The 26,405-nt window shown below is 53.6% G+C and overlaps 2 protein-coding genes across 4 annotated transcripts; both read left to right on the top strand.

The window, feature by feature from the left end:
• The first annotated feature begins 181 nt into the window (after nt 1-181).
• On the top strand, nt 182-8,062 carry SCAMP5 (secretory carrier membrane protein 5). The gene is made up of 7 exons (XM_030498394.1): nt 182-301; nt 1,671-1,749; nt 2,049-2,177; nt 4,447-4,603; nt 5,297-5,398; nt 5,947-6,064; nt 6,157-8,062. Exons 2-7 carry the CDS (start codon nt 1,743-1,745, stop codon nt 6,349-6,351), a joined length of 708 nt encoding a protein of 235 aa, XP_030354254.1. The 5' UTR covers nt 182-301; nt 1,671-1,742; the 3' UTR covers nt 6,352-8,062.
• On the top strand, nt 5,929-25,487 carry PPCDC (phosphopantothenoylcysteine decarboxylase). 3 transcript variants are annotated; one of them, XM_030498395.1, is made up of 7 exons: nt 5,929-6,064; nt 6,157-9,209; nt 10,075-10,241; nt 15,426-15,521; nt 18,221-18,349; nt 20,208-20,376; nt 24,867-25,487. In XM_030498395.1, exons 3-7 carry the CDS (start codon nt 10,089-10,091, stop codon nt 24,950-24,952), a joined length of 633 nt encoding a protein of 210 aa, XP_030354255.1. In that variant the 5' UTR covers nt 5,929-6,064; nt 6,157-9,209; nt 10,075-10,088; the 3' UTR covers nt 24,953-25,487. The 3 variants fall into 3 exon arrangements, with proteins under 3 accessions (XP_030354255.1, XP_030354256.1, XP_030354257.1); XM_030498396.1 differs by lacking the exon at nt 5,929-6,064 and having other exon boundaries at nt 8,676-8,767; nt 9,084-9,209; XM_030498397.2 differs by lacking the exons at nt 5,929-6,064; nt 18,221-18,349 and having other exon boundaries at nt 8,699-9,209.
• The last annotated feature ends 918 nt before the right edge of the window (nt 25,488-26,405 follow it).

Raw genomic sequence — 26,405 nt, 5'->3', positions numbered from 1 at the left:
GTAGGGATCGCTGCACCCCCGCCCCATAGGAACCCCATAGAGCCCCCCCAAACCCTATATGGCCCCGCCCCCTTTCTCAGCTCCGCCCTTCCCGCCGGCGGCAGCAGGACCCTGGACAGCGGCGGCTGCTGCTGCTCTCGCGAGATCTCGGCGCAGCCCCTATAGCCCTGCCGCCGGCGGCGCCGTAATCTCGCGATAGCGCGGCCGCTGCGGCAGGAGCAGCGCCAGGCGGGCGGGCGGCCGCCACCCGCCGCGGCACCGGACCGGAGGCACTGTCGCGGTCACGGTCACAGCACACCGGGTGAGTGCCGGGGCCGCGGGGAGCGCCGGCGGCCACCGCCGGCACCGACCGCCGTCTGCGCCCATCCCCCGTCTGCAGCCCGCCGCGGGGGGGGGGGGTTGTGGGGTGTGTGCGGCGGGGAGGCACCCACGGGCCGGGAACCGAGCGGGAGCGCGGCCGCTCAGGGGGTCCCGCGCCTGGTTTTGGGGTGGGGGGTAACCCACGGGCACCAACCCACGCCGAGCCCAAACCCGCAGCACCCCGAGGCGCTCGGTGCAGTGCTGGTGTCAGGGCTTCTCCTCGTTGTTCCATCGCAAAATCCACCCCTTTTAGCTTTGCAAACCCCGTATTGCAACACCCACCCCCCAAAATCGCACTTTTCCCCCTAAATTGTGCGGATTCCCCTCGTCCTTGCCCAGCTGTGGGGCAGCAGAGCCGGTGTTGGGTCAGGGGCACCCTGGCCGCGTGTCCCTGCTCCCGGCACACGTGCACGGGGAGACGTCAGCTCGTATTCCTGGAGGCATCCGTGGGCTGCCGTCGGATGTCGGGTGACAGCACGTGGCGGGTTTGCTTTGCCTTGTGCCGGGTGATACTTGGAGGGCTCTGCCTGGGCAGAGACCCCCCAAATCCAAGCTCCAAGCACCATGTCATGAGAAACATGTTCCCTGCTGCTGCTCCTCCACCTGGGATAGCCTGGAAGAGGGCAAGGTGGGGGGGACAGGCAGTGTGGCCTCAGCTCTTAGTCTTGCTTTAATTCGGCTTCATTTCCTGAGCTCCACCTGCAAGACACAGCACCAGGTTCCGAATGCCGTGAGTAATCCTTAAACCACCGCTCAAGTGACTCATTAGTGACAATCACCACTCATTTGTTGGGTTTTTCCAGCTGGTATTTTCAGCTCTTTTCCCTGCTCCCTTTCGGCCTGGTTTCTGGAATTGGGCTTGCCGAGATGGGTGCTGCCACAGAGCCAGGTAGTTCCCTGGGCTGGAATGCTTTGTACAAATAGGAATTAAGAAATAAATCAGTCGGGTTTGGGGGGCTAGGTAATGAAATTGAGGATTTCAAGCTGCCTCACAGCTCGTGGGGCTGTTCCTGTCCCTGCCCATCCAGCCTGGCTCCTCTCCCGGTGGCTGGATGTAGGTCAGTCGGGAGTGGGAGGCAAAGCCTGCGCCCTGCCCCACATGGCTGCATCTTCTCTTAATCTTCTGCCTTAACCGGTGTGAAGCCGCAGGAGCTGGGATTTATTCCGCTGCCGGCCAGGTGCCAGCGGAGAGCCTGGATGTGGGAACAGCGTGTCCCTGTTGCCAAAGCAAAGCGCCTTCTTGAGCTCTTTCAGAGCAGGGGGAAGGTGAAAGCACTTCACATCACTCGTTTTCTCTTGTTTTCCTGCAGCTGTGGGAAGGCTCCCGGGTTTTTTTCCCCCCTGCTTTTCGTGTGGAACGGAGAGACTGAGCGTGTGCCAGCATGGCAGGTACGGGGGGGCTCTGGTGTGGCTGCCCCTCACCTCTGAAGCCCATCTGGGGCTTTAGTGGTCATCATGTCACCTTGTTAGTCCCTGGTAGGGTTGTGGGTGCCCACACTTGCAGGATCCACATGGCCAGTGAGAGCTAAATCTGTCTGATGCTTGGGAGTGGTGATTATGAGGGGAAACCCTTAATTCCTGCGTGAAACGCATCAATTCCTGGGGCTGAACAAGACTAAGTGGGAAACCTCTTGATTTAGTTGAGCTCTGTGCAGTGCCCAATGCTGGTGAAACTCTTTTTATTGCAGAGAAAGCGAACAACTTTCCCCCCCTGCCCAAGTTCATCCCCTTGAAGCCATGTTTCTACCAGGACTTCGATGCAGAGATCCCGCCGCAGCACCGCACCATGGCCAAGCGGCTTTACTACCTCTGGATGCGTGAGTGGCCGGGCAGGGCTCGGGGGGCTTTGTGGTTTCCATTCCTCTCCAAAGGCAGTTCCTGGCTGGAAAAGCAGAGCAAGGTCAGGGGAAGCCCCTCTGCCCCTCCAGGCCTTGGGGTCTCCTCTTAAAACCTGTTGGGGGTGGGAAGTGCTGGGTCCTGCATTTTGGGCCACACAACCCCCTGCAATGCTCCAACCTTGGGAAGAGTGGCTGGGAACTGCTCATGGGAAAGGACCTGGAGGTGCTGATTGATGGAGCTGAACATGAGCAGCTTGTGCCCAGGCAGCCAAGCAGCCACCAGCATCCTGGCCTGGCTCAGCACCAGTGTGGCAGCAGGGCCAGGGCAGTGATTGTCCCCCTGTGCTGGGCACTGGTGAGGCTGCACCTTGAATCCTGTGCCCAGTTCTGGGCCCCTCACTACAAGAGAGACATTGAGGTGCTGGAGCGGGGCCAGAGAAGGGCACCAGAGCTGGTGCAGGGCCTGGAGCACAAGTGTGATGAGGAACGGCTGAGGGACCTGGGGGGTTTAGTCTGGAGAAGAGAAGGCTCAGGGGGGACCTTCTCGTTCTCTACAACTGCCTGACAGGAGGATGGAGCCAGGAGGGGGCTGGTCTCTGCTCCCAAGGAACAAGGGACAGGACAAGAGGAAACGGCCTCAAGCTGCACCAGGGGAGGTTTAGATGGAGCTGAGGAACAATTCCTTCCCCAAAGGGTGCTCAGGCATTGGAACAGGCTGCCCAGGGCAGTGCTGGAGTCACCGTTCCTGCAAGTGTTCACACACCGTGTAGCCGAGGCCCTCAGTGCCGTGGATTAGTGATGGCCTTGGCAGTGCTGGGGAACGGTTGGACTTGATGAGCTTAAAGGTCTTTTCCAACCTGGGTGGTTCCATGATTCTCTGTGAGCTGCAGCATCCCATGGGCTCAGCCCTCCCAGCCTCCAGCGTGGAGGTGTAGAGCTGGCGTGGTGCCCTAGGGCCATTGAGGTGACCTTGACATCCAAAACGTGGGAGCCCGAGGCTTCCACCCCCACGCTGGGTCTTGCCTGCTCCTCTTGCATGCCACTGTGTGCTGTGCTGTGCTAACAGAGCTCTCACTGTCTTCCAACTCCTAAAACTACCCCTGACTTCTCATCCTTATCAACCTGGAGTGGGGAGAAGAGCCAGGGAGGGACAGATCGCACCCCACTGTACATGGAAATGTGTGTGTCCTGCTCAGAGCAAGCTGGCACCATCAGTTTATTCCTTTTTAGAGCTCAGTTCCTTAACCAGGCATTTTCCCTGCACTTTGGAAGCCTCAATGCTCAGGGAGTGCCACGTGCTTTGGGGGCAGGTTATGGGGAGCTGAGCTGGCGCTGAAGAGGTTGGGCTTTTCTGCTTCTGGCACAGCACCCCCAGGGCCATACCTCGCTCCAGCTTTTGGGGGGCCACATTCCATCAGGAACAAGCCCCTGGGATAACTCCTCTGTCACTTTGTGCAGCTTTTCTATGGGGAAGCTGTCCCGGGGGTGTTCAGCTCCCTCCCCAGCTTCATCTGGCTGGTTTTGCTCTGCAGCTCCCCCCCCCAGACACCCAGCAAAGGCCGAAAGGTCCCTCTTGGTCCTCAGGGAGCAGCGAGTGCCCCAGGGGCCCGCTGCCTCTCCCGCAGCTGCAGCTCTCTTGTGGGCAGCAGTGGGAGGGGTTTCGTGCTCCTCCAAATAATGAATCATTCTCAGGAACCCGAGGCGCCAGGATGCAGCTGAGGCCCCTCGCCTTTGTGCTGTGTGTGCCCGGCTGGGCTGCACAGTGCCGGCCCTTGTGCCGCCGGGGGAGGCAAACGCGCTGCCCCCTGCCCTGCCGAGGCGGGCGCAGGGAGCTCGGGGCATCGGCTCCTGCGGGGCTGTAGCTCAGGGGAGCTCTGCCACAAGCCAAGCTACAGCTGGAGGCAATAAGGAGCTGCACTTGGGTTCCTCCTTTCCTTTTGGAGGTGCAAACATGCCCCAGTTTGCAGGCAGCGGGAGGATTCGGCTCTTCCCAAAGAGCCCCATGAGCCCTGGACCTGCTTAAGACATTACAGTTCTAAGCAATGTATGTTCTTCCTCCTGCTCCTCAGCTGAAGCTGAGCCAGCCTGGGGATCCTTCCTGCCCTCAGGTAGCTTGGTTTAAGGGCAATCCATCCAGGATTGGAGCTCAGCCCCACATGGGCATCCCTGGGGTCGGGGTCTCTCGTATCTCACTGACATCCTTGTGTCCGTGCTCCTCTGCTCCCTGTGTGTGTGTGTGTGTTTGCAGTGAACAGCATCACCTTGGCAGTGAATCTCGTTGGCTGCCTCGCATGGCTCATTGGAGGCGGTGGAGCTGTTAATTTTGGACTGGCAATTCTCTGGCTCATTCTCTTTACGCCCTGCTCCTATGTCTGCTGGTTTAGACCTATTTACAAAGCTTTCAAGTAAGTGGTCACACCTCAGCCTGGCTTCTCATGGGCTTTGGGGTTTATTTCCCTTCCTAACTGGTTAGTGCTTAGCTTGGGGCACTGCCTGAAGATTTGAGAGTGTTTCTGCTCTTTCTGTCCAGCCCTTTAGCTTTACTTTCTAACCTTCAAAGCGAGGGCATTTGGGATGTCCTGAGGCCATGCAATATAAAGACACCCTTTGTGTGCCTCCACGCAGTGCTGGGGAGTGCTGAGGAGGCATTGGGTGCCAGCTTGCCCTCTCTTCCCATTCTTGAGGCTTCTTTTATAGCTTTCCACAAGTTCTCAAGGTGCTCGTGTTGATTATCCCACTGGTGAGGTCGATCCCCAGTGCAGTATTCCCAGATCTAGGAACTGGGGGTGTATTTATTCCCCATATGGGACGGGTGAGGCTGGTGTGAGCTGAAAGCCGTGTCTGAACACGGCTGCCCAGTGGCTTGATGTGCAGATCTGCCGAGCCATGGGGAGGGTTGGATGCCTTGTGGCTTTCCCAAGTGTTCCTTCAGCCTTTCTGTTTCTCCCTTGCCTTTAGTTGTGCTCTGGTGCTCTGCTTCTCACTAAACCACAGCTGCTTCTGCTCCTAAAGGGTCTGAGACGTGGGAGCATCTCCCTTCCCTTGCAGTGGGAAGATGGAAATGGAGGTGCCGGCAGTGACTGAGCCTTCTCTTGCAGGACGGACAGTTCCTTTAGCTTCATGGCCTTCTTCTTCACCTTCATGGCCCAGCTGGTGATCAGCATTATCCAGGCAGTGGGAATTCCTGGCTGGGGTGTCTGGTAAGGAAGGTGCTGCTCTTGCGTTGGGTGCAAGGACAGCCTGGAGAAGTGACGGCGCCTTAAGGGGAGACCTTATAACACTCTTTCAGTACCTAAAGGGGCTCCAGGAAACCTGGAGAGGGGCTTTGGACAAGGGCCTGTAGGGACAGGCCAAGAGGAATGGCTTTAACCTGCCAGAGGGGAGACTGAGATGAGCTCTGAGGCAGAAGCTCTTCCCTGTGAGGGTGCTGAGGCGCTGGCACAGGGTGCCCAGAGAAGCTGTGGCTGCCCCATCCCTGGCAGTGTTCAAGGCCAGGTTGGACACAGGGGCTTGGAGCAACCTGCTCTAGTGGAAGGTGTCCCTGCCTGTGGCAGGGGGCTGGAGCTGGGTGAGCTTTAAGGTCCCTTCCAACTCAAACCATTCTATAAGCCACCATTGCACTGTGCTGTGTCCTCCTGGTGCATTTTTAACACCTTCTGTGCCCAGTGGCTGCTCGGGAGGGTGGTGTGAGGAGGAGCTGGGGAAGCCCACATTGCTGAGCATTCCAGTTGTTTTGCTCTCCTTGCAGTGGCTGGATTGCAGCGATTTCCTTCTTCGGGACCAACGTGGGCTCAGCTGTGGTGATGCTCATCCCCACGGTGCTGTTCACGGGGATGGCTGTCTTCTCCTTCATCGCCCTCACTATGGTACGGAGGTGCTGCTGCTGCGCCGCTGCTGCTCCCCTGGCAAGTCGGGGTGAGCTGCAGTCGCTCAATCCCTCGGGATTTGCTCTTTCCAGGTGCATAAGTTCTACCGGGGGAGCGGCGGGAGCTTCAGCAAAGCCCAGGAGGAGTGGACCACGGGGGCATGGAAGAACCCCCATGTGCAGCAGGCAGCGCAGAACGCGGCCATGGGCACAGCGCAGGGGGCCATGATGCAGCACGAGACGCAGTACTCGGCCACCCCCAACTACACCTACTCCAACGAGATGTGAGCAGCAGGACTCTGTCCTCACGCACCAGATCTTAGGGGGGAAAAGGAGGAGGAGGAGGAAGGCTGAGCCGGATTTCTGCAGCTATTCCAGAAAGCTGGAGTGTACCATAACGGTTCTTCTTTCCCTATTCTTTGTAACGAGATCATTTGGGATTTGTTTTCTTCTTCGTTTTCCTCCCCGTTACTGTCTTGAGCTTTTCTTTTCTCCTTTCTCTTTCGTTTCGAAGAGGCTGTGAATTGACCTGCAGGGCTCTTCGTGTGTGTGTGTGTGGTAGTTACATGTATGTTCACGTGTCTTCTTTTTCCCTGTGAACTAGTGTGTGGTGGTGGTTTTTAATTACTGTGGTGATAGGTGTATGTTAGAACTCCATCAGCCAAAAGCCCCCACTCCCAAAAGGGAAAGATACAAATAGCAACCAGCACCCATTTTCCCTCTTGGAATAAGCCGTGAGCCACAGGTTTCTGATGTGTGTGTGTGTTTTCTCTTTGAGTTGGTATCCAGCCACTCACCGCTGTCTCAGCAAGGACAAGCCATCCCAGGAATTCACCTTTTTCCCTTGCTTTTTAACCAGGAGGTGGCTGGCTGGGTTAGTATTAACAAAGAAAAAGAGGGGATAAGGCAAAAAAGAACCTTTCAATCCTGATGGAAGCCAAGAGATTCCTACCCTACACCCTGGCTCAGGATCTACGACTTCTCGCAGCGTGTAACTGAGTAGTTTCCATGCAGTATCTGTGTGTGTCCATGGGCAGGAGCCCCATGTGCTGCGTGTGTGTGTGTGCATGTGCTGGGGAGCGAGGACAGGTTTTTCCTTGTGGGATACCACCTTTCCATCCCGGATTCTGCATCCTGAGGCTCTTCTGTCAAGGCTTCTTGAAAAGCAGCTATAGAATTGGTGGTGTTCCTCAGAGGAGCTGTTCTTGGGGGAGGCTCTGGGTCACACCAAGCACATCCAACCTGTGCACTGTGTAAATAGCGAGGGCAGGATTTGTCCCTGTTAGCTTTTCAGGTGTGCAGGAATTTAAGGCTCTTTAGGAAACCTCCAGGCTCCTGGAGAAGGATTCCTGCTCACTTGAGCTCCTAACAAGCGGCCGTGTATTTTCTTGGTGTGGAAATCCCTGCTCCTGTCAGCCCCGAATCCATGCCCAGGTAGGGGTCAGTTTGGGCTTTAAATAATGATGTGGCACCTTAGCAGAGGCAGCTGAGCTCAGCCCAGCACCTCCTGGGCTGTAAATGGGAGCTGATGGATGCTGCAGGGCAGGAGCAGGGAAAGCTCCTTCTCAGAGATGCTTTTCAGACTCTAAATGCACTTTAAATAAGCCAAATTTCTCCCCAAGTCCTAGAAAAGCAGCCCGAACTGAATCCCAAGCCTAGTTTCCTTTCTAAGGGTGGCACTTGAGTCATTCTGCAGTAGACTGTCGTCTCCTGGTAAGACTAAACTGCAGCTAACAATAAAATGCCTGTCCGTGTGTGTGTACGTGTGTATATATGTGCAAAACCTAAGGAGAAAAGTAATCCTTTGCTGAGCCTATTATGTACTTAATCAGGTTTAAATATTGTGCAATTCATTTCTAGCTAGCCGAAAAGTTACTCTGCCAAACCCCGTTGCTCTGTCATCCATGTCTGAGAAGTGATGCAATGGAAGTGACTTCACCTTTTGCATTGATGATAACTGTACCAAGCTGTAACTAACAGACATTGCTTCAGCACCTAACCCTCCTCTGCGCTGTGTCTCCTCAACCTGCGACCACCGCGGCTGCAGCCCCCTGCCCTGCCGTGGGGCTGGGCAGGACACCAGGCACCCACCACCCTTATCCTTCACCTGGGTTGTGGGGAGAGCTGAGGTGTGGGTGCTCCAGATGCGGGGTTTCACTGAGGTCTCCCCATTGCTTTGTGCAGAGCCCTCTCTCTGCCTCCTGCCGCCGCCTTGGGGCTTATTTGCAGCTGAGAAACGCTGCTTTGAAGCTGGGGTTGGGAAGGGCTGGGGACCCGCTGCCCCAGAGCCCGCTCCTGCTGTAGGCAAGCAACCAGCAGCCCTTGAACGTGCCTCCCGCAGGGGAGGGCTCCCATCAGGGCGCTGCGGGTACCGGGAGCAGCTCATGGCCCCGTGTCCCCGCACACCACGACCTTCCCCATGCCCTCCGCCGCCTCTAGCCCTCCCCGCGGGCTACGCTCCCCCTCACGCAGCCCCTGCGGAGCGGGGGTTACCGGGCTGCTCCGGGGCCGCCGGCAGGGCCTAACGGGCCGGCCCGCTGCGGCGGGGAGAGCCCCGGGACCGGGACCGGGCCCCGCCGCCGCGACACCGCCTCAGCGCCGCCCCTTCCCGCCTCCCAGCGCGCCCTGCGCCTTCCGCGCCCGCGTTGCCAGGCGGCGGCGGGGCCTTGCGCTGCTGCCGGGCCGTACCTGGTGTCTGCCCGCGGTTTGTCGTCCCCCCCCCCACGGCGCCCCTCGGGTCCGGCCCCTGCCCCAGCCGCCTTTCGGGGCTGTTAAGCGGCTGATAACGTACCTCTGATGGCTCCGTAGCCGAGCCCCGGGGCTGTGCTTGGGCGGGAGGCGAGCGCGGCGCAGCCTGCCGCGCTCTGGCGTTATCACTAATAGCCCTTATGGGAGGCTGCCTATTCATAAATTACATCTTATTCCCCGGGTTTTAAGGTTTGGGTGCGCTAATGGTCATTCACTAATCCCAAGGGAAGCGGCTGTTCTCGCTGTGACGGTGTTAACTTGGCTTTAATCAGCTATAGGTGAACGCATGGAGCAGCGCCGGAGCGGCCCCGCTGATGCTCTCGCTGCGCTTCCTCGCCTCTAGTTGCTCCTGCTCATCAGTGCCTGGGAGCTCGAGCTGAAGCCCTGCTCTTATCCCGGTAATTTCTTCTATAACCACGCTGAGGAACGTTTAAAGTCGTTAATCCCAAGCGGAGCATGGAAAAGGAGCTGCCGCGCTGGGTGCCAGGAGGCTGGAAGGGTGTTTGTGCTTGGCTTGGTGGCAGGAGCAGGGGTTTGGATCCTGAATTGAACCTGGGAGGGGATGGGAGGGTTGTTTTCTCTCGCTCGGTTCGGTGATGAAAACAAGGGCAGCACCAATGTCTCTTTCTTTTTATTCCTACCCAAAATGCTTCTGAGGAGCTTCCTCTGAAGAGCACTAAGATGGACCAAGCTTTACTGAATCCCAGCGCTCTTTCAGCTGTTTGAAGGAGTGAATTTCCTCTCTGCTAATGACTCGTGAGGCAGAGCCGTTCGCATCAGTTCTGCTCGGGATCATTCCCCCTCACCAGAACACTCACTGGGGGTTTATCAGCGTGGCAGCCCCAAATTCTTCATTATTAAAAAGCTTCCCTGCATTTCTTGCTCACCAGAGATTGTGACGGGAAGCTGCCTCTAATGGGGGCTTTGTGTCTTCCCAGCAGCATGCAAGCTGCATTTATTGGGAATTCTGAACCACATTCGATACATGAGAGTGTGTCTTGTGTTCTGGGGGGTTTCCAGAACGCTTTTGTGGTCTGTCTGTGTGGGTTTTAGCCTTGTGTTTACCGGTACCTGAGAGAACTAAACAGGAGGAGGAGGCTTCAGCTATGCTTAAAGCTCTGCTGGTGCTTGGAAGCTTTGTGGATGAGGGTCTGAGTGTTCATCTTCATGATGAGTTACTCCACGTCCTGCACAGTCCAGGGTAGGTGCTTGCCCTCAGAGCCCTGCTGTGCTCCATTAATCTTTGTTCTTCTGTGCTTGCAGAGTTTGATGGGAGCATGGAGCCCTCCTCATCACCGGACCCAGGGATTCCTGCAGGGAATTGCTCCTCCATGCCACAGAGAAACTACCATGTCCTGGTAGGTGTGACTGGGAGTGTGGCTGCCCTCAAGCTGCCCCTCCTCGTCGCCGAGTTGCTGAAGATCACTGGGGTGAGTAAAGCTGTTGGTAGAGCACTGTAAAGCTGGTGTTGTCCTGTTTCTCCTCTTGAGGAGGGATTGCGTGTGGCTTCTGATGGAATGGAAAGTTCCTTCTGGCTTTGAGCCCTCTGAAAATGTGTCGGGGGAGGATTCCTCCTGGGTTTAAAAATCGATCAATACTTTTTCCTCTCATTTCATACTTCTTCTAGACTTAGCTTCACATCAGGCTTAAAGAGCAGTAACTATTCCAGGGTATTTCCATAGGCAGACACTTGGATTCTGGAATATGAAAGTGCTGTTGTTCAGCTCAACTTAATTCTCTCTGAAAGGATTGAATAAGTCCTTGCCTTGGTGGGGTTTTTCTGATGGAATATGTCTTTGTCAGTGAGATGATCAGCTCTGGCCACAGCCACAGGTGGTAGTTTCTGGAATGGGAAATCCCTAATCAGGATATTGCCATTTTCCATAGGTGAGGTGTGGACTTTGCAGAGCTGATGGCTGCTGGCTGACCAGCAAAGGGCAGCCAGGTCTTGTAGAGGCAGAAATAACACATACAGGGTGTTGTGTGTGCCCCTGTGCTTGGTTTTACTAAGGGTTTATTGTCTGGAGTAACAGAGGTGTCCAGCAGAGGCCACTAGTGACTGGGATCAGGGAGGGAAATGTGTGAACTTTTGCTGTAGACTAAAGTTAGAGTAAAACCTTTAGCGTTTAAGAAGTGGAGCAAATGGTTTTGGAGCAGGAAAAGAGTGGCAGGAGCACGAGGGTGCACTTAAATATGCAGAGTACTGGTTAGATTGTTCAATGAATCTCCTTTAGGATGATTTGGGGGGCTTTACCTTGTAGATAACACTACCACAGAGTCAGAAGAGGTGTGATCCTTGAGTAACTCTGATGTATCTGGTTGGTGTTGGCTATCCAAGCTTGGAGAGCTGTCGATGTCCAAGCTGGAAGGGTACTGAGGATGCAGGGAGCTTTTGGGCTGGCACTGTGGGTGGGAGAGAGAGGCCTCGGTTAATTTATTACTTGACCTGAAGTGATTAGTGAGGCCAAAGGTTATAGCCTGAAGTAAAAGAGCCACAGAGAGCTGCTACCAAGGAGCTCCTGGTAGTTCATTTCTTAATTTAAATGATTTATTTACTTGTTTCTGCTGTGATTTCCAGGCCTGACCTAAAGCCTGCTGAGCCAGTGTGACTTTTCCAGGGAGTTTGGTCACTCCTGCACAAGTCTCTTGCACCAATTTCTTTACTGATGGAACAGAACTTTAAAAGGAAGCAGGGCAGGAGCAGGGGAAGGGTTTGGTACTGGAGGAGATGTGGCTGGAGGCTTGAAACTGGAGAGGTTGGTTTAAATTGATGTTTTGGCTGCAGTGATCCTGGGGGGAACTCTCATGGTTGTGCTACACTCACATACATCATCTCAGGCTGATGCCTGCCATTTCTGAGTGGCCTGGCAGGAATACAATGGCAAAAATGATATTGGTTAGCTATAAAGAAGGGCGACAGTGAAGGAAATGTGTTGCTATTGGAGCTACAGGCTGTCATCCGGACCTTGAGGTTTAAATCATTGCATTGTGCTCCCGCCAGGTGACCTCTACCCCAGCTCGTAGGTGCCATTTACCAGAGGAGCTCCTCATTCTCTTCAGCAGTTGTTACTGAAGCTCAGTCTGTAAAGATTTTGCTGTCAAAACTGAGAAAGTTATGAAGGAAAATCATACACATCCCTTCACCCCCCACAGAAACATCTGTGACAGGAGGATCCTCTACCAGCCGCCAGCAAAACTGGTTGAGCACAGGAGAACACTTCTGCAGTCAGGTTTATTGGGGAGAATCAGCTTAAGTGGTCCAAGTAGGAGAACTCTAACCAGTCTAAACTCTCTCCAGTGAAGGAGTTTGAGTGTGGCTAGAGTGGCTTTCCTGTTTAAGCAGAGATGGATCCACAGGCAAACAGGGTATGTTAGGTAAATAGAAGGAAAAAGCTATGTAGGCTTCAGTGATCTTGAGAACACTGGTGGCTTTCCAACATAGCTGGAGGACTTGAAGGATTTGCTCAAAACAAGGGAACCAGGAGCCCACCCCAGCAGAAAACCTTCATTAGGGAGAATATTTACCTAAGAGAGCAACTTTCGTGGGGGAGCGGTGGAATTGCCACCACTTGAGGTCCTTGAATATCCCTCTGTGAGCTCTGGCTTGTAGTGGGTTGGATGCTGAACTCAGTAGCCCAATTCCCTCTTCCTGGGCTTATGCTTTGAAGACTGGAGATGGTTCTGAAATGATCTTTTTAAGAAAAGCTGAGCGTGTTTGGGGGATTTGTCTGTCCTTAGAGGGGTATTTCTGGTCTAGGTTCTGTCTAATGACACAACCAAAGTGACAAAACATGTGGCAGATGGAGTTGTATCACCTGAAACTCCTTCTGCCTCACTGTAAAACAAGACTACCACTACCAAACCTTCCTGCTGACAACCTGTAGCCCAGAGCGGGCCTCCTGGTACCATTTCAGAGAGCAGACATGCCCCTTGAAGGTGCACATTGCTCTTTAAACTCCCCAGATAAACGGCAGCTTGCAGGCTGTGAGGTTAACACCTCAGCGAGGCCCGCGGCGCGCCAGAGAGCAGCGTTTGCACCTCTGTGGGTGTCACTGCTCGGCTCCAAAGAGCTTCCTGTGAGCTGAGGTTAACATGGAAACCATACACTTGCTCGCTGTGAATGTGATCTTCACACTCCAAAGCACTAGAAGTGCAGCTGTGATTCCAAGTTAGGCTCCCTTGAAGAAGAGCAGGCATTTAGAAGAGGCAAAGAACCACATATAGCACCAAATAACCGGTGTCGTGTGCAGCTGTGTTTTCCCATCCCTTTTTCTTCAGGAAGTGGGAGAAATTAGTGAAGCCCATGATGTGCTAAGGCTGGGATTTTCCAGCTGCTCCCAACTGTTGTTCTGGTCACGCAGGGTGCAAATAACCAACCCTGCCCCATTCCCAGGTGAATAGATGGTGTTGGGGAGATAGGTTAACGTGTTGTCACTTCAACCACTGCTGCTGAAGATAGCTCCTTGGGGGTCGGAGGGGTTTGACACTGGGTTTTAGCACAAGAGAGCAGACAGTGCTGCATCAGTTCTGTACCTCAGGCCACAGGGTTTTAGTGGGAAGGAGTTCTGGGGAGGCTGGTTTCTCCCCATCTCTCTGCTGGGCCAACAGACCCATGTAGTGGGTTGCACTGTGAACTGCTCGAAGGAGCAGACAGTGGTTGGAAGTGGCTAATAACAAGGAAAAGTGTTCTTTTTCCACTGTTACCTGTGGCATCTTCCACATTACAGTCTTTCCACAGTGCTCCCTCCATGTGTTGGCCTGTCTCTTGTTGGAAGGGACACCTTGGGAGGAGCTGCAGGTGGAGGTACAGTTGCATGTCTTGTACCACGGGTGGTCAGCGCAAGCAGAGCCACCCCGACACTGACCTGCTGTGTGCAGAGCAGCATGGGGCAGGCAGCTGGTGGTGACATTGCTCTGTGACATTTGCCAGGGTGACAGCCTTGAGCAGGTCATGGGACACGTAGAAACAGGGGAAAACCCCCTTTTTCCCCTTGTTGAGGAGGAAGTGAAAGGATCTTGTGTCATAGGGCACCTCGCTGCCTCCTTAGTGTGTGTCAAATAAACTCCAAGGGATGTGGTAGGGTTTCACAGCCTGGTTTGGGTTGAAGGGACCTTAAAGCTCATCCAGTTCCAAGCCCCTGCCATGGGCAGGGACACTTTCCACTGGAGCAGGTTGCTCCAAGCCCCTGTGTCCAACCTGGCCTTGAACACTGCCAGGGATGGGGCAGCCACAGCTTCTCTGGGAAAAGTCTGTGCCAGCGCCTCAGCACCCTCACAGGGAAGAGCTTCTGCCTCAGAGCTCATCTCAGTCTCCCCTCTGGCAGGTTAAAGCCATTCCCCTTGTGCTGTCCCTCCAGGCCCTTGTCCAAAGCCCCTCTCCAGGTTTCCTGGAGCCCCTTTAGGCACTGGAGCTGCTCTAAGGTCTCCCCTTCAGGAGCCTTCTCTTCTCCAGGCTGCCCCAGCCCAGCTCTCTCAGCCTGGCTCCAGAGCAGAGCTGCTCCAGCCCCTGATCACCTTCGTGGCCTCCTCTGGCCTCGCTCCAGCAGCTTCATATTGAGCTTCTTATCGACCAACTTCCCCAGTACATGCTGTGTAACTGAAGGTTCCACTGGCTTTCAACAAGGCAGGCAGGTTTATCTCGGGTTTCAGAGAGAACCTTCATATACTTTCACCCTTTCCTTTGTGGAAGCCACTGCTTTACTGGTTTGACTGCGCAGAAATGTGAATATACAGAGTTTCTACACAGAGTTTCTCCTCTTTCCAGCGTCTTACATTGATAGGAGGGATAGGAAGGCTGGAAGACACAACTCTGACTTGTTTGTGGTATTTTTACCCCGGCTGGAGCGAGTCTAACTGACCTGTTTTAAAAAGCAGGATCCAGTGATCTGTAGCTATCTCACCATCTCTGACACCAGGAGATCATCATGAGAGGGTCAGAAAGAGACAGAGAGGTTCACAGCACGGTCCATAGGAGCAAGAAGTGCTCCTTTGTCTTCCAAAGTCCCTCTTTCCTGTGAAGCCTTGCGTGGCAGAGGTGCGTTTGCTTTGTGGTGCTGGTGCTGAGCCCCACTCACCTTCTCATCCCTCAGCAGTTCTTTTGATCACTGAGCACCGTGCTTTCTCTTGGCACAGAGCTTCCCCTTGGCTCCAAGTGTGGGAAGGGTGCTCCTGCAAGTGCCCTGTGGGCACTGCCACCCCTTGGCAGTGCTCTGTGCTGTGCTTATGGATCCCAATGGGGCCAGATGCTCCCCTACTCCCTTTGGCAGGCACGTTTGAGAGATTAAAGGGCATTTTTCCCAGAGCTTTGGTGTGCTGCTTCTTGCTGCCTCTTTGAAGTTCTGCGCAGAGTGCATCTCACTGCGACCTGCTCTGGCCTCTCTGCTGTCCCTGCTGGGAACTGGCCACATGAACATGTGAGCTGGCTCCACGTGAACTGGCCTGCCTGTTTGAGGCTGCCAAAATGAGTCTTTGGCTCCCACAGGTACCTGTGGTGACCTTTCAGCTGTGAACAGGGGAAGCTCCTCCGAGAAGCTGCTCTGTGGCTCGAGCCCGGCTTGACAGGGCTGTCCTCAACTCTAACCGCTGGTCTGTCTTTCTCTTTCTTTTCCGATCAGCTCGAAGTGAAGGTGGTGACTACTGAGAGAGCAAAGCATTTCTACAATGCCCAGGAGATTCCTGTCCCCCTCTACAGTGATGAAGATGAATGGCAGGTGAGTTGTTCGGCCATGGGAGACTGCAAAGGCTTCTGTCCCATCCCCGCTAGCCACGGGTTTTGTAATTCAAGCAGCTTTGTCATGCGCTGGTGCCTCCTACTTCCAGAAGGCCAGGGGGTCATGCTGCAGGAAAAAAGCAGGCTCCTGGGAGATTCACTCACTTGTTCAAGTGCTGAACAGCAAATAGAACCGTTGCTTTGCAAGAGACCATATCTATTTATGTTTTAACCCTGAGCCAAGACTTGTTTCTTTGGAGCACTGTGTGCAGTTCTGGTGTCCTCACCATCAGAAGGACACAGAGCTGTTGGAGCAAGCCCAGAGGAGGCCACGAGGATGATGAGGGGCTGCAGCACCTCCTGTATGAAGACAGGCTGAGAACATTGGGGCTGTTCAGCCTGGAGAAGAGAAGCTGCGTGGAGACCTCAGAGCAGCTTCCAGTGTCTGAAGGGGGCTACAAGGATGCTGGAGAGGGACCTTCATCAGGGTCTGGAGTGATAGGACAAGGGGTGGTGGGTTCAAACTGAAACAGGGGAAGTTCAGGTTAGATCTTAGGCAGAAGCTCTTCCCTGTGAGGGTGCTGAGGCGCTGGCACAGGGTGCCCAGAGAAGCTGTGGCTGCCCCATCCCTGGCAGTGTTCAAGGCCAGGTTGGACACAGGGGCTTGGAGCAACCTGCTCTAGTGGAAGGTGTCCCTGCCCGTGGCAGGGGGTTGGAGCTGGATGATCTTAAGGTTCTTTCCAATCCAAACCATTCTGTTATTCTAGTCATGTATGCTTTGGAGCCTGGCTTTCCAAGAACATGGTTCCAAGCATGCTGTAAATGAGGAAGGTCAGGCTGCCCTGGCAGGCTGCAGCAGTGAGGCTGGCAGTGAGGCTGGCAGTGGTCTCTCACTACCCCAGGCTCAGCCACCTTCCACAGCTCTAAGAGGAGCCTCAGGAAGTGTCAAGAAAGCCACTGCAGAGTCGTGGTGAGGGTGTTTGGGGCTTGTCATGAGTCACACTTGTCACAAAAGCAAGAGCTAATTCTTAGCGCTAAGTATTGTGGCTCTGCAGACACCAGTGGTGTTCCCCAGCTGCCCACACTGCTTTGAAACAGCCTGCTGTGGGGCTGGGTGACTGCCTGCTGTGGGGCTGGGTGACTGCCTGCTGGCAGGGAGGAGCAGACCAGCTCCTGGAGGTGGGGTGGGTGGCTGGAGGCTCCAGAGGTTCTCCTTCCTGCTGGAAGCACCGTTTATCTTGGAGGTCTGTGCTCATGTGCATGCATAGAAGAGCCATTCCAGCAAAGGGCGGCTCAGTTGTCAGGGCTGTGAACATCTCTAGACCCTCTAAAATGGCTTTTTCTCTTAACTACAGCTTTGCTGACATGCTTTCAGAGTCCCCGAGTATGAAGAGATACATTGTATAAACATCAGTATTTGGGTTTATATATATTTTATATATATAGGTGGCAGTCTTGATCTGAGCACAAGGTGTCGCACGCTTTACCAGCGCTCTACCAATCCTCTCACACATAAGCATCACTTTTATGTAGAGAATCAGGCTGATAGCAATGGGAGGAAGCTTTCTGGCTGGTCTGGGGCGTTGGTGATCTCCTGGCTCCCAGGGTGCCACAGCTCTGCAGAACCCTCAGTGGGGTGCTAGGAGAGGTTCAGGTCAGGCTTTGAGGCACACTGGAAAGCAGGCATGGAGCCCTCGTACCACCCTGTTGTGACAGAAAGGTGGGAGATAAGCCTGCTCAGCATCTCTTTGTGAGATATTTTCCTCACAGTAAATAAAAGTAGAGTTTTCAGGGCATGTGGAGGAAAATACAAGAGAGCGGAGGAGCTGGGAATGGTGTCAGGAAGCGCCAGCTTTCTGGATGCTGCCTTTTTGTCGTGGTTTCCAGTGACTCAGAGAAGGAACAGCTCGTGGCCCTGATGCACCTCTTCTGGCCTGTGGTTGTGTGTCCCCTCTGGGGATTCAGCACCTGATGCTGTTGCTGCTTCTCTTGATGCTTTCCCAGCTAACTGTGCTCTCAGGAAAAGAGCAGGACTCTTCTGAGCAGCTCAGCTTTAGAGTTTAGAGCCAGTTGGGGAGCGAAGTGCCCTGTTGGCCAAACCTCAGCCATCCTGGAGAAAGCCAACAGGGCTGGTCCCTGCTGTACTTCTGAGGGTGCTGCTGTGGGAATGCATCCTGATTGGAAGTGGCTTGTGGAATTAGGGGTTTAGACCTCATTAAAAGCCAGTGGACAGCCTCACTTCAAAGAATCGTGGAGCTTATAAATCACAAGGTTTCCTCATGGAATGTGCCCCCTGGTTTGGTCCTGTCTGGCTTCAGCTGGCTGATGGGATGGAGCTCTTCTTCCACTCGGATATGCCACAAGTTGAGGGGACTCTTACAAACAAGAGTGAAGCTGAGTGGTGATGTGAGTGGGAAGCGGATGGGGAAAGCTCTTTCCTGTGAGTGGAAATCTGATGTGCGAATTGTCCCTGTAGGGAAAGGACACCCAAGAGCTTTGTAGAGCTCCAAGCACAGCAGTGCTGTCCCTTAACTGTAATCCCTGAACGTAGCTGCAACGTGGCCTTCAGAAAAGTGAGCACTGGGTTCCTGGTTCTCCGCACTGTCAGGTCTTGCTCGGTGTGAGAGTAAGTTTACATGGTGCTTACTATGGGATTGCTCAAGCGAGGGCTCAGTAACCTGCCCCTTGTCTGCTCCACAGCTGTGGCAGGGGCGCTCGGACCCCGTGCTGCACATCGAGCTCAGGCGTTGGGCTGACCTGATGCTGGTGGCCCCTCTGGATGCCAACACGCTGGCAAAGCTCGCCAATGGCATCTGTGACAACCTGCTGGTGAGTAACAGCGAGTTCTCTCCCCTGCCAGTGTTAGACTGCCTGACCTTTCTGTCATGGAAACTCTTGTGCTTCTGCAGCAGTGAGAATAGCCACATTTGCATGTTCCGCTCCCACTTCATCTGCTTGTCTCGCTCTTCCTCCACTATGGTTCCCCTGTTCCTTCTCAAACAGTCATTCCTCCCTTCCCTGCCCTACATCCCTTTCCACTCCTTGTCACTGTCAGTCTCTTCCATCACTTCCCAGCCCCTGCTTTGTGCCTTTCCTGCTTTCTCTGTCTACCTCCCCTGTCCCTGTCAGGCGTGTGCACATACGCTCGTGCGCACACACGCTTGCACTCACTTTTGAGTTCCTCTCTGTGTTTCTTAGATGTGAGCTGAAGAGACACCTGTGAGATCTGATAAAACTGTTGACTTCCTGCTCCCTCACCTAACTGCAGAGCACACAAATTCAAACACACACTCACCTTCCACTTGCAGCTAGAGGGCATTTTGCTTGTTCAGGCTTGTCTTTTCTGGTATTAAAAGTTCTCAAAGGCCGATCAGAAAGTGCATTAAAAGAGAGTGTGCGCCTTTGATGGGTGGTGGGGACCTGCAGCAGGGCTGAATGCTCTGTGGCCAGGCATTAGGTCTTCATTAGGAGAAGTCACAAGCATTAACTACCCTAAAGATGTGCCAGGAAGCTGCAGATGTTGCTGTGGTGCATCACCCTGCAGCAATGCACCCAGGTTAGAACTAGGAATGGAGAGCAGTGCATGGGAGGGGAGCCCTGTGTGACCAACTGAGCTCTTCAGGTAAGAGAAAGTGCGTGTAAATGCAGAGCAACAGCCCTGATTTGTATGAGGAGAGGGTCTGAGAGAAGCCAGAAGGAGCTGTGGGAGGGATGAGCAATGTCTTGTCCTTCTGGGTCCCCTTGGTACTATAGATGCCGTGGTGGTAGCAGAGGGAAGCGGTTAGGGATGCATTCCCAAACTCCTGCCAGTCTTTTCAGAGAGCCTTGTGGAGGGAAGAGGAAGCTCCTGCAAGTGCTGGAGGTGCTGATTGGCAAGTTAGAACAGATTCTGGCAGAATTCCCTGTGCTGGGAAAGGTTCAAATCACAGGACACGAGAAAGGATGGGCAGAGTTCTCCAAGTACTCTGTGATCTGAGCAGAACCCCTGCGCCAGGGACTGTTGCTACCTGGGAAGCTGCTTTTGCAGGATTTAAATGCCTCTAGGCCTCGGGAAGCTGATGGATATTGCAGTAAGAGCAACCAGCATTCCTCTTTTCAAGGTGATAGCGGGTTATCTGGGAGCAATGTGTTACAGAGGAGTCAGCTATGACTGTGGAAGCTGCCAGCAGCTGCCGCAGCAGCCCACATGTGTCCTGGTATCCTCTGCACCCTGGAAGCAGCAGTGCTTCCCTTGGGAGGAGTTACACATCCAGCTGGCATAGCATTGCCAACGTGCTGTGTTTGGCTCCACAGCCCAAGTGTTGCTTGGGGACCTCTCTGTAGCTGATATGGCCTGTGGCCACCCCTCGGCTCCTCTCAGTGCCCCCAGATGGGCTGGCAGCCTGCACACATCGTGTTCCAGCTTGGCTTGCTCCAGCCATTGGGCTGTTTGCAGGGTAGGATCCATCCTCTTTGAAGCCTCCCTTATCTTTCCTGCCTGTCAGAGCTGAGCTCTGCTGGAACGTGCTACCAATGAGCATCAGCCCCATGGATCTGTCTGTGGGTTACTCCATCTGCACTGACAGATTGAGGCTTTTGGCCCTCTCGTGACACCCAGGCTGGGAAAGCACTTCTGTGCTGCCAAGTGATAGAGGGGAATGGGGAAAGCCAACCCATCCAGAGCTGAACCTCTCGGCTTCTCTTACAGACTTGTGTGATCCGTGCCTGGGATCTGAGCAAACCTCTGTTCTTCTGCCCAGCCATGAACACAGCCATGTGGGAACATCCCCTCACGGCTCAGCACGTGGAGCAGCTGAAAGGCTTTGGCTACACAGAGATCCCCTGCGTGGTGAAGAAACTAGTGTGTGGGGATGAAGGTCAGTCCTTTTGCCGGCCTTCTGGCTCTTTCTTTCCTGCACAAGTGCATTCTTTTGTCGTGTGGCCCTCCTGATGTTGAACTGCAGGGAGCAGATGCTCACTGCTGGGGTTGACACAAACGAACTGAAGCTTTCCCCTGTGCTGGCTGATATCTATTATCCTCATTCATTAATTTTTAAGTAGTCTTAAGAGGTCATCCAAGCCAGGCTTTCAAATGAGCTCTTAGATAGGCCTGAGATTCCAAAGAAGCACTCATTCAAGTAGAGAGGAGATGGAAGAGAAGGAAGGCTTTGTGGTGAGTGTTGTCAGCCTGGGATTTGGGTGTCCTGACCTCGAATGTGACTAGAACAAGCACTTTGCAGTCGTGGCCGAGAGTGTAGCTGGATGTGCATGTAACATCTGTTGGTGTTTGTTGCCTGGGTGACTCTTCAGCTTCCCAGATGAGTTTTGATTTGGGCTTTTGACGTCAGATTTGTCTGTGAAGTGAAAAAGAGGGTGGGGAGGGAGTGTTGTCACACCCGGTTTCAAAAGGCTTCGCTCGCAGTGCTAAGAAATGCCACTAAAATGATCTCATTTGTGTTTTAGGAGCTGCTTGAAGTGGAGGTATTTTGACTTTGGGGAAGTTTTGAGGAGGGTTTTTTATAAAAGCAATTTGGCCAAATTGTAAACTGTGCCGCAGTTCTACCCCATAATAGCAGATAGGCTCTTACCTGCACAGTAATGGCCTCATACTTTTGTTTAACAACCCCAACTCATGCAGGATTCTAACAGCTCTGTTCAATAAACAGTCAGTGGCAGAGACAGGGTGTTAAAATGCTCTTCACAGTTAAACCCTAGGCCTGGCTTAGTTCCTCAACTCTTAGGTGGGTGCAGTGCTTCTAGAGGGTGGTTTTGGAGCAGGAGACTAAGAAGTAGTTACCCTGGGGTGAGTGTAGTCAAGTAACTCAGGCACCACTTGAAATACTCTGGACATTTATGCTTCTGTTGGGATTTTAACCCTGATGACATCAAATTCCTGACATACTTGTAATGATGTTATGGGAAACTGCCCAAAAGAGGTCATCCTGTGCAGACGTCTTGGCAGAAGCAGAAGGAGCATCTGGCATCATTTCTTTGTCCTTTCTTCCCTTCATCCTTTTCAGCACACATGTAGGATCTCCATCCCCATAGTAAAGAGCTGAGTCTTCTTCATGGGTCCTGCTGCTTGCAGGTTCATGCACCTGAGGCAGAGCTGTGGTGTTACATCCCTGTTCCACAGATGAAATGGCTGCAGTTTTGCATCCCTCAGCCTCCACTTGTGCTTGTGAGTCAATTCCCAACAAGATTTTCCTGTAGGAAAATGCCAGTGAAGCAGTCGTTGGCATGGTTTAAGCCCAGGCAGCAGCTCAGCCCCACGCAACCACTCACTTCCTTCCCCTCAGTGGGATGGGGGGAGAGATTCAGAAGGGTAAAAGGGAGAAAACTTGAGAGAAAAACAGTTTAATAATGGAATAAAAGAAGAAATTGCAATGAAAAGGCAAACAAGAGAGAAATAAACCCCGAGAAAGACAAGTGATGTCATATGGCATGGAACAGCCCTTGGGTCAGCTGTCCCTGCTGTGTCCCCTCCCAAGTCCTTGTGCCTCCTCACTGGTGGGGTGGGGTGAGGACCAGCAAAAGCATTGACTCTGTGTAAGTGCTGCTCAGCAAGAAGGAAAACATCCCAGTGTTCCCAACACTGTTTGAGCCCAAATCCAACCCACAGTCCCATTGGAGCTCATCTGAAGCAAATGAACTCCAGCCCAGCCCAGAGCAGCAGAGCAGTGATGGACTCCAGGGCTCTGAAGCCCCAGGACACTCTCCACCACTGCCTTTTCCCTCCCATCCCCTCTTCTTCCCCAGTAATTTCAGGTTGGTGGCTTTCATCCCCAAAGCTCCCAGCCGAGCAGCAGGTAGCAGAGCTCACACAGCTGGTGCAGGAGGAAGGGGATTCAGTTTGCCCCAGTTTTGTCTGTTGACACTGTGGTTTGTCTTGCTGTAGCAGAGGTTTAGGTCCTCCCTCATGTGGCTGGTCTCACCTGAAGCGAGCCAGCTCCTCTAAGAGTTCAAATCTCAAGTTAAATTGAGTTGACAACTAAAATGTTTCCTTGGGTGGGTAGTTAAATGCTATCTTTATATCACAACGTAAAGGGAGTTTCGGGAGATGCCATCCCACCCGTGCGCCTGCAGCAACTTCCCTTTGCAAAACCATTTCCAAACTGCTGGAATCCTCCTCACCCTTGGCTGCCTTTCTAGAGCCTGGCACACTGGAAGGTTTTGACCTGTAGGCATGAGCTGTGCTGCAAGACAGGCTGTGCTCAACCGAAAAATCCAGCTGGGAATTGCCCAGGTTGTTGAGGAAGTGGGTGGTGGAGGACAAAGGCAGCTCTTGGAGGTGTTCTCTGAGGGTGTATCTCTGCAGAGGCAGGCAGGGAATGCCTTGTGTTTAGCAGGACCTGGCAGCTGCAGCTCCTCTCCTTGAGGTGAGGGATCAGGAGGGCCCACATCTGCCTGTGGCTGCTCCACAGGATGCTCCAGACCTCCTGGGATGGACAGGTCTGCAAGGCACTCACAGGCTTACTTTGCAGGGAAGCCCAATTTTCTTGTCCTTCCAAAAATACCATTCTTCACCACAAATCCTCAGTTAGGGCAAGGGATGATGGATTTAAACTGAAACAGGGGAAGTTCAGGTTGGATCTGAGGCAGAAGCTCTTCCCTGTGAGGGTGCTGAGGCGCTGGCACAGACTTTTCCCAGAGAAGCTGTGGCTGCCCCATCCCTGGCAGTGTTCAAGGCCAGGTTGGACACAGGGGCTTGGAGCAACCTGCTCTAGTGGAAGGTGTCCCTGCCTGTGGCAGGGGTTGGAACTGGATGAGCTTTAAGCTCCCTTCAACCCAAACCACTTTGGGATTCTATATCCAGCTACACCTTCTGTCCCACACAAGGCTCAGGTGAGAAGCTGATTTCCGATGCCAAATAGAGCACATATTTTCAATGATTAGAGCCAGCAGGACAGAAGATCAATAGAGATCCATCTCTTCAATGTTCCAATGGAGACAAATGCTGGTGGGAGAAGTTTCTTTCCTCAGCCCCAAGGGAGTCCCAGGAGTGAATGGACTGAGCGCTGAGTTCAGTACACAGGGCTGGGCAACATGATTTAATGCTCTCTGGCCTTAAACTTCTAAACTTAAGTTTAAAAAGACTTTCAGATGTTCATCTGGCACCAAACCAGCCCATTTCGATCCACATTAGAGAAAGCTGTCCTGGATTTGCACCAGCTTGAATCCTGGGAGTAATGCTTGGAGAAGACTGAGTGCTGCACGGAACAAAATGTAAAAGCTTTTCCTTCTGGACTGGGCTGGTGCCAGATGAGCATCTGAAAGTCTGCTTTTTCTAGGCAAAGGCCATTTCAGAAAGATCCAGCACACACACACACACTGTTTACTCTGGAGAAAGAGGTGAAACAGGGGATTTGCTATTGTTTTGGGGTGCTTTTGCACATTTGCTCCCCGGGGTGGTGTGAGCTGAGATACTGACTACCTGTGCAGTCCAGGGTTAGATGCAGGCTCCAGTGGAGGTGATTCAGGACATGAGGTATCTATGAAGGTCATCTGAGTTGCCTGTTGAGGTTTCCTGCCTCCCTCCATTGACTGCAGAGCTTGTGCTTCTGCTTAGACTTGTGAGTTACGGACCAAACCTGTCATACTCTTCTCACTCTCCTCCCCTGCTGATGTCCCCCCATGCCACAAAACCCCTGCGGAACCAGGCCTGAGCTCTGGCCTCCACAGTTCCTTTCTCTTGAGTCACAAGGAAGCAACGTGGGGATACCTGATGAGCTTTGCTGAGCTGTGCCACTGTTGTGCTGCTCATTTTCTGCAGTCACGCAGCGTGTGGAGCAGAGAGGTGGTGGGACAGAGGAAGCACGTGGCCCACGTGTCTCTGTGGGACCTGGAGTTCATATGGTTTGGGTTGAAGGGACCTTAAAGCTCACCCAGCTCCAGCCCCCTGCCACGGGCAGGGACACCTTCCACTAGAGCAGGTTGCTCCAAGCCCCTGTGTCCAACCTGGCCTTGAACACTGCCAGGGATGGGGCAGCCGCAGCTGCTCTGGGCACCCTGTGCCAGCGCCTCAGCACCCTCACAGGGAAGAGCTTCTGCCTCAGAGCTCATCTCAGTCTCCCCTCTGGCAGGTTAAAGCCATTGCCCTTGTCCTGTCCCTCCAGGCCCTTGTCCAAAGCCCCTCTCCAGGTTTCCTGGAGCCCCTTTAGGCACTGGAGCTGCTCTAAGGTGTCCCCTTCAGGAGCCTTCTCTTCTCCAGGCTGCCCCAGCCCAGCTCTCTCAGCCTGGCTCCAGAGCAGAGCTGCTCCAGCCCTCGCAGCAGCTCCGGGGCCTCCTCTGGCCTCGCTCCAGCAGCTCCATGTCCCTCTGGTGCTGTTGGGATTTCACCGTGTGTGGTTTTGCTGTTCCCCTGCAGGTCGAGGTGCCATGGCAGAGGTGTGGACCATTGTGGAGAGCGTGAAGAGGATCCTGGAAGAATGGGGCTTGCCAGCACAGAGCTGATGTTTGGCACATACATTGTGTTTGGTGCCTCCCTGATGATTTGAAGATAAAACCAAGTGCTCTTCAACCGAAGGAGTGAAACAGTTGCTTCCAGCTGGTGCCAGCCTCAAATGCGGTTCAGTGCTTTAGACTCTCCGAAACCAAAGCCAAGGATATGCTGCTTTAGTGGGGGACAGCCCTGTGGTATCTCACAGAGAGGGAGCGACATTCTTGCCAGGCCACTCACCTGGTATTTCCCGTTTCCTATCTGAGGAGGCTGCAGGAGGAATTGCTGATGTATTTCAGTGGTTCCCCCAAGAGCTGCTGTGCAAGCCCTGGCCATGGGGATAACGCTGGCCCCTGCATGGGGACATCCCTGCTCTCCAAAGCCTGGGCTCTAGCTGTGCTGGCTGCACCTTTCCAGCAGGAGTCACTGTCCAAAAAGCATTTCATCGACTTGTAGAATCACAGAATGGTTTGGGTTGGGAAGGGCCTTAACATCATCCAGTTCCAACCCCCTTCTTGGAACTTAATAAAAGAGAGCTTTTCACTCTGCCCCTGGAGAATTGCCTCTTGTAACTGCTCTGGGGGATGTTTGCACCTCACATCGTTGCTCAACTGTTATGTCTGCATGTGGTTCTTATCAGAGATGGGAAAAAATGGCCTGAAAGAAGCTATTTAGTCCCCAAATCAGCTTTTGCTCTTTCGTATCTGTTGTCTGGATGGGGCTGCAGACATCAACTGTGTACCAAAATGCCCATCTGAGTGCTCCAGTCAGGAAACAACCAGCCTGAGCCCTTGTGGAAGGCCATTGTGAGTGTATCCCAAGGGAATGAGGCCAAACTTTGCCTATGGTAGTCCTTTTCAGCTTGAAAATTAACCGACTGGCATGAAAGAAATGGGGAACTCGTGTGACCCCGTAGGCCAGAGCAGCCAGGGCTGCCCCATCCAGCCTTGTCTTGGCAAGGGGAGGGAATGGGAGCAAAGTGGGGCTGTGGAACACGTTGCTGCAGCAGAGCACTGACCCAGAGAGTTTATTTTTAACCAGACTCAGGCAAATTTAAGGCCTTTGGTACAGAACGTGCATCCTGCCTGTGGAGGCAACCTTCAGCCTGCTGTGCACCAGGGAAGAGGTTATCAGGGCATGTTTGCTCTCCTTATCTATCCCACACAAATAGCTCTTTGGCTTGTCCACTGACAGAGATGCAGGGATCCTGAGCTTCTGGGGATCAAGACAGAAGGATCCTTGTTGGTTCTTCCAACCACCAAAGAGCAGAGGTTGTGGCTCTCACAAAGGGCCATAGTGGTAGCACGGTTGTGAACGGTTCCTTTGTGGTGTGACGTGCGTGGTGTGCTGATGTTCTTAGCATGGGGAGAGCTATCCACCCTGTCAGAGGACCTTAATGCTTATTGAAGGTTCTAGGAGAGATGCTGCTTGGTTTCTGTGAGGTTTGTAGTGAGCTTTGTTTCTCCT

The sequence above is a fragment of the Strigops habroptila genome, chromosome 9 (genome assembly GCF_004027225.2).
Source record: "Strigops habroptila isolate Jane chromosome 9, bStrHab1.2.pri, whole genome shotgun sequence".
Lineage (NCBI taxonomy): Eukaryota > Metazoa > Chordata > Aves > Psittaciformes > Psittacidae > Strigops > Strigops habroptila.
The sequence above is the reverse complement of the archived record's forward strand: the minus strand, read 5'-3'. Positions and strand labels throughout refer to the sequence as shown.

Bases quoted from the DNA above. Each gene is read 5' to 3' on its own strand.
- PPCDC (XM_030498395.1), top strand. From the start codon at position 10,089: ATGGAGCCCTCCTCATCACCGGACCCAGGGATTCCTGCAGGGAATTGC. The intron at 15,522-18,220 runs GTGAGTTGTTCG...TCTGCTCCACAG, and splicing joins GTGATGAAGATGAATGGCAG to CTGTGGCAGGGGCGCTCGGA. The intron at 20,377-24,866 runs GTCAGTCCTTTT...GTTCCCCTGCAG, and splicing joins ACTAGTGTGTGGGGATGAAG to GTCGAGGTGCCATGGCAGAG.
- SCAMP5 (XM_030498394.1), top strand. The intron at 2,178-4,446 runs GTGAGTGGCCGG...GTGTGTTTGCAG, and splicing joins GCTTTACTACCTCTGGATGC to TGAACAGCATCACCTTGGCA. The intron at 6,065-6,156 runs GTACGGAGGTGC...TGCTCTTTCCAG, and splicing joins CCTTCATCGCCCTCACTATG to GTGCATAAGTTCTACCGGGG.